Source organism: Lissotriton vulgaris, chromosome 5 (genome assembly GCF_964263255.1).
Source record: "Lissotriton vulgaris chromosome 5, aLisVul1.2, whole genome shotgun sequence".
Taxonomy (NCBI): domain Eukaryota; kingdom Metazoa; phylum Chordata; class Amphibia; order Caudata; family Salamandridae; genus Lissotriton; species Lissotriton vulgaris.
The window spans coordinates 1,184,978,043-1,184,991,783 of NC_141693.1; the positions used below are offsets into that span (position 1 = coordinate 1,184,978,043).

At 45.8% G+C, this 13,741-nt stretch overlaps 1 protein-coding gene across 1 annotated transcript in view; it reads left to right on the forward strand.

Moving 5' to 3' along the window:
• Nucleotides 1–13,741, forward strand: part of LOC147712229 (scavenger receptor cysteine-rich domain-containing protein DMBT1-like) — a 1,653,398-nt gene that overhangs the window by 1,520,304 nt on the left and 119,353 nt on the right. Inside the window, exon 35 of the mRNA XM_086919604.1 lies at nucleotides 746–893. Within this exon, the coding sequence (XP_086775730.1) occupies nucleotides 746–893 (148 nt within the window). The remainder of the gene's footprint in view (nucleotides 1–745; nucleotides 894–13,741) is intronic.

The following is a 13,741-nucleotide window of genomic DNA, read 5'->3' on the forward strand; positions in this document are numbered from 1 at the left end:
TTAAATGCAGAGCATGGAAATCCAGTGATTGTCTCCCTGCACAAATAAGGCAAAGCGATCATCACTGCCCTAGCACTTCAGAGACAGATGGGAGATTAGGAAAAGGGCTCTCACTGGTGGGGCGAGCTACGGTTTTGTTGGTGGAAACCCTGGGTTCTGGCACCTCCTAATGGGGCAGAGGGATCTGTAAGTTTGGCAGGATGGGGGTACTGCCAACCTATGGCACCTCAGCCACGCCTCCATCTTTAAATGGGAGCCTCATTCTATGCTTCTTTCTGAGGTTGACAATATCACACTAGTGAACAATGGTAATGGTATCCTACATGACATTTGTCCAACACTGTAGCTTTAGATGCATTGCCATTTGAATAGTCATTGGCCACAACATCCATCAAGAATCACACACACACACACTCAATGGCTAGAGTCTCTGTCTCTTATGTGACACCAAAGTCCTGTATGATATTCATCAATTATATGATCATCTCTTGTGCAAAGCCAACATTGCTCTGCCCTGTGATGTTTCACATATATTCAATTCTTTGGAGAACCCCAGAGCTACCACCAACATCATACTAGAATTAAAAGCCCCAACCTGTTATCTAAATTTGAGGGCAGTGGGATTGTCCTTTGTGAGTTCTTTTTTTATTCCATGTGTCTGCGTTGCCTCTGTGGGGCCAGTTCTAATGAAAGAAGAAGGCCTTTGCTCTGCTAATACATCTATGTTTTCCTTCTTTTCTTGCAGACGGCTTTTGTGACTTTTTGCTGTCTCAGCCCTATGGAAATTTTTCAAGCCCAAGTTTTGCAGGCCCTTACCCCAGCAATGCATGGTGCCGGTGGCAGATTGTTGCAAAGAAGAACTTCTGCATTAAGGTCGTCATATCTGAAGTAAAGTAGGTATAGATGGGGCGGGTTCCAGGATCTTAGCCTTACTAATTATTGTAATGTTTAACCTTTACCATATCAAAATACAAACAGATGTCATTTTAGAGGAACTGCCTCCGTTCTTTCAGGGCTTGGTATTTAGATTGATTGGCACAGTGAGGGAATGGAGTGCGTATGATTCTTTGAAAGGGGCCCTAATGGCTGAGAATTGCAGCACCTCTGCATACGTGAAATCATTCCTATGGCACTCTATGTTTACTTCTATGACAAAGACATCAGGACGGACGTGGACATTCAAGGCTCAGCAAAATATTTAGGGCGGGGATTGCCGACCCTTCTGTTGGCCCAACTATGTCAAAGCCTGCATGCCAGGCCTGTTGGAAGCAATTGTAAAAAACTTTTAATTGCACACTTAAAAGTGATCAGACAGGCCCGGATCACAATACTTGTGTATCTTGTATGACACTACTTTGTCTTACTAGACATATGTATAATTTTTATTGTGAGTCCAGAGCCTGCTTCAAGCTAGATTTTAGAGTAAGATGTGGGAGTACGAAAGTCATTTTCATATTACACTCCCCTACACACACCCAGCTCTCAGAGCCCAAGCTTAGAGTGGCTGAAGGCTTTGGCCATCTTGGACATGATGCATTTTGGACCTGTTTGCAGTTAGGCGAACAACAATAGCAACTGAAAAAGTAGCTAGGCCAAGGCCTGGAAACATTTATTCCATTGGTCATAGATGGACTAGGAGAGTTTTAGGGGGTCCCCCACCCACAGGCTGTTGAACTCTATCAGCATATACCTTACTGCTAAACTTGTGAAAGGGTAACAGGAGGACTGCACCTGCTTCAGTTGCCATCTGTACTCTGAGGGAAGAACCTGAGGAGATCATCTTCTACTTGAAATCCAAGGACGACAAGATCTTCAAGGATCATAGGCTTATTCCTGGGGTTCTGGAAAATATAAAACCTGAAGTTGGCATTGGTGCAAAGAATCCCAGTGCCTGGATTTTTCTGTTGGACTCTGCTTGACACCTTGAGAGTCTCAATGTGCTTTCTCCATAGGTCCTGTGGGTCTTAGAAGTATACTCACGTGGTTGTGCGGGCATCATAGGAAAGTTTGAAACTTTTTGAAACTTTTCCTGCAGAGCTTCAGCTGTTCCTGGTGGAAAAACTGGCAGTACCACAGCATCAGATTGGATTTCAGCTTCTTTCTGGGTTGAGATCTCCACAACTCTGAAAACAATTTTAAGTCCATTTCTGAGATGAGACTTAGAAAAAGTTCAGTAAGAACTTTCAAAAGCTCCTTAGCACTAGAGGGACCAGCCTGGTTTATGTAACCTGCCTTTGGTTCCACTGCAACAGCTACAGCTTCAGTGGAGACCGGCACAGAGAGAATTTTGTCTTCTTAGAAAGGACCAATGTGAGTTGGGACTTAGAGAAATATCAACATTTTTCTTCAAGAAAGTGACAAAGCCCCTTTCAGAAGTGGGACTTAGAAACGTTCTTAACGTTTTGACTTCAAGACTTTCATGGGGACTAAGCCACTTGGTGTATCAGATCCGCAATCCATTGCGGTCAACCTGAAATTGCACCTTGGTCCCCGTCTACAGCGACTGTAGACTGACATTGGGCACTTTATTTTTCCTGGCACTTTGTCACTGTAATTCTTTGAAAATTCATATATCTGCTTCTCCTTGTTGGATTGTTGGTTTTTAGTGTTATTATACTCAAAATCTTTTTTTGCTTTATTCTAAAAATAATTGTGCATTTTTGTTGTGATTTATTACATTTGTTCCACTGTTTATTCACTGCCCAAATACTTACACAGTGCCTTTAATTTAAGGCTCGCTGCTTACCATGGATTGAGCACTTGTTTATTTTATTTAATTGCTGTTGCATTTAGCAGATGGCGGCCTTGTAGTTTGAGGTAGACTCTTGTCCACTCTAAATGATAATCCCCTTTGCTACAGGAGATGTTTAGAGAAGAGTAAGGAGGAGTTTAGGGCAGGCATAGGAGGGGTTTAGAGACGTACATGCCTCCACCCATAAAAGAGTAAGATCATCCCTATTTACAAACAGCACTGCACAACACCCAACAAGGAACTATTGGAATGGGTGCTTTTTGCACGGTCATCTCTGAACTTTTTGCCTTCCTCCTAGTCTTTTTTTCTGACCTGGTGTTGGTGGTTTTAGGACTCTGGGCACGTTAGCACTTCTGTCCAGTGTAATGTGCGTGTGCTCTCTGTGGTAAACATGGTAAGATTAGTCTACACCTGTTTGGCTTATTTAGTTTACATATCAGTCCACAGTAAAGTGGTATCTAATATACCCAGGGCCAGTAAATTAAGTGCTACTAGTGGGCTTGCAGTGCTGATTGCGCCACCCACCAAAGTAGCCTTTCAAACCTGTCTCAGGCCTCTGCGATAGCAGGGCCTGTGCGCACAGTGTTACTGCCGCTGTGACATGGACCCTAAAGTGTGTGCCACGTCTGTGACCCCCCGATTTACTGCATATCAGTCATCCCCAAGGTAGGCCCCAGCTGGCCCTATGGGCAGGGTGCACTGTAGGTAAAAAGTAGGACATGTACCTTAAGTGTGAGACATGTTCTGGTAGTGACAAACAGCCATTTTGGTTTCTCACTGCTGTGAGGCTGCCCTCTCATCGGAATGCATGGGGGATTCCCTGATAAGTGTTTCAGTGGTAGTTCCTGATATGACAGGAGCAGCATGGTCAAGTTTGGTATGTTTAGGATGGTGATAATAAATTCTGCGTAGTGGTGTGCGCAGATTTATTATCACTATTTTAGAAATGCCACTTTTAGAAGTTGCCATGTCTGTGTGCTACGTGGCTCTGCCTACCTGATGTATATTGCATGTCTGGCTCTGGAGTGACAGGGGCTGGTGAGGTGCGTGTGGCTGCAGAGGGGCATGGTGAGTCAGCACTAGGCTGAATAGGAGATCTGCATTTGGAATAGTGGGAGGAGTAGTCCCCTGAATAGGTCTGTGCCTCCCTGAATGCAGGCTCTGCCCCCCTGTGGTATTGTCTGATGACCAAGCCTCCACCTAACAAAGGGGAGTAGAAGTCCTGTAAACAGAGTGCTCCAGAACCAGATGAGACTGGTTCCCCAGGCCCTGTGCCTGGGCAGGATAAAGGGAAATGTAGTATAAATATTGGGGCCATGAACCCATGTAAAGTGTGCTGCTTTGGGTGCTTGCTGTACCTGCTGGGCCCCAGGAGGATCCACCACAAGGGATTTCCCCTCTGCCTGGAGGGCCTTGTGAGCTGGTCTGCCTGGGCCCACCTCTGCCCCTGAGGACTTTGGGGACTTGCCTTTGCACTGCTGAAATCCGTGCCCCAAGGAGAGGGCTTGTGCAAGGGTGATCTGCTGCCCTGCTGGAGGAACTGCTGTTTTGCTCAGGAGACCCGGTGTGCTGGCCTGCCTGTGCACTTCAAGAGGGGAAACGCTGCTGGCTCCTTGCTGGCGTGGGGAGGGCTGTGTCCAGGTCCCCTACAGTTGCAGAGTAGGAGCAGGAGAAGGAGTATGTAGATCCCCATGATGGCTTTTCGTATTCGCGATCACTAGCGCTGAGCCTGTGGGAATCGGCCTGCGAAACCAGAAGTCAGGCAAGCATGTGCCTAGAGGTGGGCAGGACTCCCGTATTGCCGGAGGGAACCCCATACTGTGCCCACAAGAAGGAAATCAAGACAACAGAGACTTTGTTCCGTACCCGGACCAACATTCCAGCGGAAGCCCACCCCACCTGGCTGTGTCCTGTGTGGTGCAGACAGTGCGGCAGGAGGGAGGAGTTGTGACCGAGTGGTGCTCCCCCTTCCCTAATCTCCAAGGAGTGCTGCAGAGACACCAGCATTACCCGGCAACTGAAGAGAGGCGACATCGAAGTCAGGTGAAGAGCCCCTCAGACAGATTGAGACCGGCCTGAAGAAGAGACCGGGGCATATCTGGAGAGGTCCCATGAACTGGGCCTGCTGAGGCATATTGTCGGTACCTTCACCCTGCCCCAGGAGACTGGAGGAGCCTACAGAGAGCCCGGTGAGTGGGGCTGAACTTGGGCACTGTTGGTGCCTCTGCGTGGGACCGTAGGAGCCCAGTGATGGGGGCACGTGATTCTCAGGATCCTGGAATGGGGCTTGAGGCACGGCGGTGCCAGTGCTCATTTTATTTCAGCTGCACTGCGAGAGCACGGTCAACTGCAATGAGGGGGCACTTTGTTGATGATGAGGAAGGGGTGATTAGCACCCCGGCCCCCTGTGCATTGCGCACATCTTTTCTGCTGCATTGGCTGCCGGAGGGCCTGGTGGAAGGTCCAGTGATTATTGCGCCCTGACTTTTGGGACAGAGGGCATTTGGGCCCCAGAGAAGGCCAGTTGGCCTGGGGTAATTTTTATGGTGTTGATAGGGTGCAAGGCCCCAAGGTGATGCCTAATGCTATTACATAATTTGTTTATGGCTAATGCTATTGCATAATGTGTTTATGCCTAATGTGATTCAGACATAATGCGTTTATGTTGCTTGTGATGATGCTGAGTTCATTATCTTACCAGTAGTTACTGGGTTTGTCATTACTTGTGCTTTCTAAAGGTTCTGACTGTGGCCCGATTGGCCCGGCCATGTATATAATCCTGTGTAAATTACTACCTGGTGCCAGTTGGCACAGTATATATATGTGATTATGATCTAATGTGTTTATGATAATACAAAGGCTATTTTTTATGTAACCTTGTGTGGAGTTTCTTTTGTGGTGTGCTTAGTGTGTTGCTGCAGTGTGTGTGTGTTGCACAAACTCTTTACCCATTGCCTCTGAATAAGCCTGACTGCTTGTGCCAAGCTACCAAGGGGGTGAGCAGGGGTTATCTTCAGTGTGTAAGTCCCTTGCCCTTACTAGAGTGGTGGTTTCTGCCTGGCTAAGTCTCCTGCCCTAGCCAACCAGATATCCCATTTCTAACATAGGTTGTCAGCAGTGAGGATAGGACTTGCGTGTGCACAATACCACAGCTACAACTGGTTGCACTGTTTTTTTTACCTCTACCTATATATTCTGGCATGCAACCCTCTTTCAATTGCATACATTTTGTACTACACCAAGCAATGGGAAGCAGTAATGGCAGCCGTGGTCGTCCATTGGGGCGTAGGGGCGAAGCCCCACTAAGCCTGGACGCACCGTCGTCAAGCACAGCAGTGCACACTAAATATTTAAATGCATCATTGGTGGCAATAGCGCAGCAGCGCTACTAGTATGACCGGGAATCGGGACACACCTGAATCAATCTGGAGTGCCCAGGGGGGTGGGGCTGGGCTGGGATGCTGCAGCTTGAGTGACAGTCCACACTCAGCTGCAGCAGTCTGCGCACGTGAAATTTTGGGTTGGAACTAGCCCGAGCATGCGCGGTTCAGCCTTCTACTACCTTCCTCTTAGAATTGCACCAAGGGGGGTGCTGCTTCTTACAGCACAGCCGTGCCGCAGCCCCCGGGGTTTCAAAGGGCGAGTAGTGACTGTGCCCCCTAGCCAATCCTGGCGCTGCATGCAGCGCCAGGATTGGCTGGTCCACCACGCAGAAGGGCAGGCAATCCATTATTGGATGCCGCGCATGGGTGGTGGCACACACTGCCTCAGCCGCACTTTAATGGCCAATTACTGTGTGACTTCATGTGAAGCCCTGCAGTGATTGGCCATTTGGGAATGCGCTCGCCGCTGGCTGGCTGCTGAGTGTGTGTAGCCAGGTCGGTGTCGTTAGGGCTCGTGTGCAGTGCTGTGTGCAGTCCGACTCGCCACGTGGCTGCAGACACTAACTCTCTGTCCGTTCCCTGGCAGAACTGGACAGCGTTTTTTGGAAGTACACTGTACTAGTAGAAGTTCAAGTGAAAGGTGTCTGACTCGACTGTGGCACTGGTAGGATAACCTTCTTTTCGATTTGGGCGGGCATGAATCGAATGGAGGCTTTACCATGACAAATGGTCAGGATCCCGGAGAGGGGGCTGAATGGAAAGGCAGCTAGGGGAGGGAATAGACCACCAGAAGCTGCTTTGTGCACGGAGCAGGGTGTGTCCCGGGACCCGGCCTGGCTGAAAGGGGAGTGTTTGTACCACGTCATTGCCCCCTGTTGAGACAGGCCCAGTGTAGGTGCTCACCCAGAGCCGGTTACACATTAAAGTTCCACCGCTCTGCGGGGGGAGCCCGCCCCAGCTCCCCCTCCCTCCTCTATCTACCTCACTCTCACTCGGCCTCGGCGCTCTTGTGACCTCACTCGCATCACACCAACTCCTCCTCACTGTCTCACTGCCCTCTTGTTCTTCACTTACCTACTACGCTGTTCCCTTCCCTCGCCCTCCACCTCATTGTGTTCCTGTTGCCCCCTACCACCACCCTTCATATATTCTGTCCATATCTGTTGTCCTTTCCCGCTCAGCCATCTTGCCTCTCTATCCGAGCAGGAAAAAATGTGCTGCGAAACCTTTTGGATGCATAAGCTGTAAAACTCACAAATGAAAGATAATATATTTTAGTAAATGATCACTGAAGCAAGGTCAGTATTTATTTTGAAAAGTGAAACACTATTGGAAAAAATTGCGTTTAGTTTGATGTTTTTTATACGAATTTAGCAGGGGAAAGGAAAACGAAGGCCAGAGATGGACTGGTTTTTGAAATGATGAAATAAAATTTAAATAGAAGTAAGTGATTTGGGAGGCGTTCTCCGGTACTCCAGAATGCAGAAGATGTGCACTTTATATTGCGTTTTGTTATTCTGTGCAATTGTCCAAAGCTCTACAATTTGATCTGTCTTAGGAAACGGTGTTTCCAATTTAAGATGCTGGAAGGCTTTTGTGCTGCTTGTCAATTACGCCTCACATAGACTGACTAAATGATATGTTTGTCAAAAAAAGAGGAAAAAAAAACCCATCATCTGGCTGGCAGAAGGTTTCTTTGTGCCTGGAGAGTGTACCTATTTGTCTCAAAAGTGTGTTCACACAATACGCAGCTTCTTGTTGAAACGCCCATTGTAAGATACAATTAGGCATTACAGGACAAGCCCCGATTGCCGCAAAGCCTAGTGCATCTTTGTTCAACTTTTTCCAAACAAAATGTTTTTTTTTTTGTAAGCATCGTGCCACAATGGGGTATTGAGTGCAGAGTAGCTCATGGGCTTTTAGCGTCTTTTTTTATTTTTTCATGCACACAGATCGCAGATTCCGTTTTTTGGAAACCCATGCTTGGGAGCGATGTGCCTGTGTGAGTCCAGGGTTAGGGATGGCTGTGCGAGTGCAGGTTGAGCTGTGTGCCTGTGTGAGTCCAGGGTGAGTGATGTGCCTGTTGAAGTCCAGGGTGAGTGATGTGTCTTTTGTGAGTCCAGGGTGAGTGATGTCTGTGTGAGTGCAGGTTGAGCAGTGTGCCTGTGTGAGTCCAGGGTGAGTGATGTGTCTTTTGTGAGTCCAGGGTGAGTGATGTCTGTGTGAGTGCAGGTTGAGCAGTGTGCCTGTGTGAGTCCAGGGTGAGCGATGTGCCTGTGTGAGTCCAGGGTGAGCGATGTGCCTGTGTGAGTCCAGGGTGAGTGATTTCTGTGTGAGTGCAGGTTGAGCAGTGTGCCTGTGTGAGTCCAGGGTGAGCGATGTGCCTGTGTGAGTCCAGGGTGAGAGATGTGCCTGTGTGAGTCCAGGGTGAGTGATGTCTGTGTGACTGCAGGTTGAGCAGTGTGCCTGTGTGAGTCCAGGGTGAATGATGTGGATGGGTGAATGCTGGCTTAGTGATCTGTCAGAGAAGGGTGAGTAATGGGTCTATGAGTGCAGGGTGACTGTGCCTATGTCAATGCAGGGAGAGTGATGTATCTGTGCAAGGGCAAAGAGACTTGTCTGGCTACTTCTAGAGATGTGTTCGCCAAGCCACCTATTTTCTTTCTCAAATTTGCTTGAGAATGCAACATTTGCCCACTCTTTTTTTCAAAATTGTCTCGGGGGAGTCCCCCAGAGCCCCCCATAAGTGGTTCGGGCTTGTTCTCTCGCCACAGTGCAGTATTTACGCCTCACCACTTTCAAATGTCACCAGCCGCCCCTGAGTAATGGCCAGGCCACATACGGTAGTCAGGTAACACACTCAGAGAAATGAACATCAGTGGTAAATAATGAGGGTGTTACCACCTTCCCTGTGCCCTTAATTTCCGGACTTTTCATATTGAATATCTATCAGAACCAAAGCAAGCCATGACCTCCAGCAACCAAACAAACAGATGATCACACCCAAATTCTGTAGCACTCAGTGAGCCTGTTAAAAACAAATATTATTAGATAAAGAATGTAAAAATGAAATAACCAATTCCAAGTGGAACCATTACGAATGTCAAACAGAGGGACTTATTACATTACAAGTATGATGATTCCATGCCTCTTGTGGAGCAATCCTGCATGGATCCAGGCAAATGAACCCCCAACGAACTTATCTGACAAGTAACGTACTGAACAAATTCAGAAACTGCGAGAGGGAATGTGTATTTCGTTCATTCTCCTAAAGTCCCTCAGGTGACACAGAAAATAATGTATTTCTGAAATTTGGGAAATTATGGGTGTGGATTAGGTAAATAGGCAATGCCATGCAAATAAGGACAATTCCACCAAAGAGTAAGAAGAACAGAAAAGGGAAGGACATTATATAGATCGTGGATTCCACTTGGAAAAACGTCTGTCTTAAACCACTCCAGAAGAAACTTTAAAGTGCCAGTTGCAAGAGGGCCTTTATTTGGCCTAAAATCCTTCCTTTAACATTGTTTAATTTTACATGAAGTTTCAACGTACTTTCTATTGACTTATCCTCCTGTTAAAAAGAAGACAGTTCCTTGTGTGATCCTTTTGAGCTTGCATATCACTACTTGCTTCGTCATCAAAGGCTAACTGTTTTAGGCAACTTTAATCTGCACATTGAGAATGCTATGGGCGCTATAGCAGAACAGGTTGCTGACACTATGAATACCTAGGGTCTGGCCCAAGTTATATAGTTGTATATTCACCCATGCACAAAAAAGAACATATTTTCGAACGGAATTAGTTCTCTTGTGAACAATTAGGGGCTGTTGACTTCTCTCTCCTTCCCTGGTCATATTATAATTTAATTCATTTTAATTTAGAATTCATTAAAAAGGAGTTCCCCCTACAGAACTTTAAAAAAGTTTCTTAAACAAATTCCTACTTGATAGTATATGATTATTAATATCTCCAGTCTTGTTGATACTTTAGAGGGTGTACTAAACTCCTTTCTTTGCTTTGTCTTTGTTTCCAACGCGTTATCACATTTTACTAAGTTCACAGGGTAGTTCTTGATTGAGACCTTCATACAAAACATTATAGGGCAGATTATCTGAAACCCACTATAGCCTTATAGCCCAATACTGAGAGCTATACCAGTTGTTAAAGGCCCCGAACCCGAGTTATAGGCCCGAGCCGACGGTGAGGGACAAATACAAGGGTGAGGGCCTTTAACAACCGGTTTAGCCTAAGGCACAAGGGATACAAGGTTATTATAACATACCTCCCACTGAGGGTAGTGTTGTAAATTAAAAAGGGGAAATAGTAGGACGACTTATAATGGAACAATGGAGCAGAAGGCTTACAACAGCCTTATAAGGCCGGAGCTACTCCATTGCCTTCAATAGAGTTCTCAGCATTCCAATGTTCTAATAACCCTGATACACTAATTCTTTGGAAAAAAGTTGTTTTACACGTAGCTTGAAAGGAAGCAGCAGGCCTCCTATGACATTAAACATTACGAAGGACTTTTTTACTACCTTAACATAATTTATCTATCCTTCTTGCAGTTTTCAACCAGTCCAGACCTACCAAGAGGTCTGCAATCAGTCAGCATCTTATTTCTCATGCAAAATCGAGAAATTCTCTTCAGGTATTAAGAACCCGATCTCCACCTTGAAGGACAACTGTTATAGCTTGAAGCCCACCATTGGGCTCCTCTGTTGATTTGCCAACTTTCACTCTAACCAATGAAGAGAAAATGGTAGTCCTTCCTTCACAGCTAAAATCGAGCTCACCTCGTGCCCTATGTCTGGCCTCTAACTTGCAGATATGTTTGTTATCAGTTCTTATGACAATAATTAATCTAACAACTGTACTGGTGTTATACCTGTGGAAGCAGGTAATAGTCCTAAATAACTCAATGGCAGAAAATTAAACATCTGTTATGATCCTGCCGGCCTTAGGCAAAGTATCAGTGCGGGTGGAAGACAAGCACTTTATCTGTTATCTAGAGGAATCAAATTATTTAGACTACTGGAAATGTGACATTTGGCTAGGCAGAGGAAAGAGCACAGCCTTCACTGTCAGCTTGGATGAATTACGATTACATTTAATCCAGGAAGACTCAACTGCTCTTCTTTAGTGTTGTTTATGTGCTACATTTGATACTGTGGACTACAACACCCTTTTGAAATGCCACACAGATGCACATTGTAGGACATTTGATTATTGTTTTGGGTGGGTGACTTCTTCCCCCTAATGAATAACCACAACTCTTGTCAGGATGACACCTTACAGTCACTAATTAAGCTGAGCTCGAACCCCTGGTAAATCTGGCACAGAGCAGACAGGCTTCACGTAGGGCAATGTGTGAAGTATGTGTAAAGTACCAAAGCAGCAATAAAGTCTAAATGTCAAACAATAAAAATCCCAAACTGAATCAGAAACATAGAAAGCAAGTTAAAAAGCAAAATGACATAAAAATGACGAAAATCCACGAAGAAAATCCAGAGATATTATTTATTTTATTTTATGGGAAAATAGCGCCAAAAAGTGAATATCGTCAATAGTGAGGGGTCAGGATAATCCAGAGCCCAGGCATGATTTGAGAGTGACTGCCATGGAGCCCTGTTAAGATACACCAAGAAGACAAAATGTTTGCAGAAGTTCTAGATTTTGAATTCAAAAATTGACCTGTCATTTATTTTAAAGAAAAATCTGTCTAAATAATTCATAAATCTAAGTGCGGGTGTAACACATAATGTGTTGTAGTGTAATTATGTCTAGACTACTACAGAATTGTAGGAAAGTGGGTTTCTGTTGCAGTAACCCCCCAACGTTTTGCCACACTACTGATGCACTTTTTCTTGGTGTGACCTGGGTCCATGCCAACCAGGGCCTGTGTTCCTTCCCGAAAACGAACCCAACTGACATCTCCGGCCACATGTCAGCCCCTGGTAAATGGTACCACATGTACCCAGGGCACTGTGACCAGAGAAGGCCTATAAGGGCTGCAGCACTTATTGTGACACCCTTAGAGACCCTGTACCCTGACACTCACACACTTCCTTTGCAGGTTACGTTTTCTGGTGCAGAACAAAGTGAAGAGTCGATATGGCACACATCCCTATTGCCATGCCCACAAATCACTGCCCTGGCATACATCAGTCACCTCTCTAGCAGGGTGCCCTATGCCAGTGGTGAGGGTACAGGTGCATGAGCCCTGTGCCCAAGTCCATTGCCGGGCACTGTAAGTTCAGTGCTGCCATTAAGAGTATATGGTGCTTAGAGTGTGTCATTACGAACTCCACAGCACCATAATGGTTATACTGAAGACTGGGAAGTTTGGTATCAAACTTCGCAGTCAAATCACAAAAAAGATCCCTGTACCAAGGACAGGTATTCTATTTACTCAACATGAGAGTGCACTAGCTCTGGACCTATTATTACAATGTGCCAGAAACAACCCCCTTTCTCTTTACAGTGAGGTGTGTTTTCTCTAATGTTTTGCTGTCCATACACAAAGCAATGCTTGTATCTTGGAAACTTAAAATTACAGGGTGGCAATCAACTCAAAATGTCCAATGAACTGCCCTCAATCAAACAGTCCATCATTCCACACTCAAACAGGTGAAAGAATGAAAAAATGTGTGGTGGAGAGGAAGGCACCTCACGGGCGAACAACCCTCGGGGAACTTGGCAGATGTTCTTACCAATTATATGCCCCTTTCTCATCATCGGTTGCCATTCCAATCCAGAAGGAAATGAGTGTACAAAACACAGAAAATGTACAACACAAAAGCAAAAATGCGTGTAAAGAGGTGCTAGACAGAAAGCTTACAACAATAGCCAACTAATGTGACCAACATAAACGAGTGACATAAAATCATCAGACACACTCACTATATATCTTTATTGTTCGTATTAGTGTGTGCTGGTGAATTAAAACGGCTGGTAGCTTAATAATGCGTACCAATACCTGATACCGACATGTTTCACTGCCCCAATGCTTTTGGCAGATTCATCAGGGTATTAGCACTCGGTCACTGCACCGATTGTGGACACCTCCTTCTGGACACTGTTGAGTTAGAAAACACACACCCGTATAGGACCATTAAAAACCTTGTTGTGGCACCAATCTGGACATCTTATTTCTCTAGAAACATATATTAGGGTCAAAGGATAAGGGACTATTTACCCTGATTCAGCCCTGTCTTCTCATACCAGCTGATCAGGCCACCATCCAGATTGCTCTCAGCTAGGTGTTCCATGTGGACGGAGTTTGGCCTCACAGCACTGTAGAGATGAGGGATAGAGCTTTCCACAAGAGGGCTGAGTGGAGAATAATCGGCTTATGAGTATGCTGTGCAGTTAGTGTCTTCATAGTTTACGCATGTAGGCTCTCAGCACAGGTTGACGATCTGATGGTTTTACCGTTTGCAGATTGACATACCAATCGAAACTAAACAAAGGATTGGAATGGCAACCGATGATGAGAAAGGGGCATAGAATTGGTAAGAACATCTGCCAAGTTCCCCGAGGGTTGTTCGCCCGTGAGGTGCCTTCCTCTCCACCACACATTTTTACATTCTTTCACCTGTTT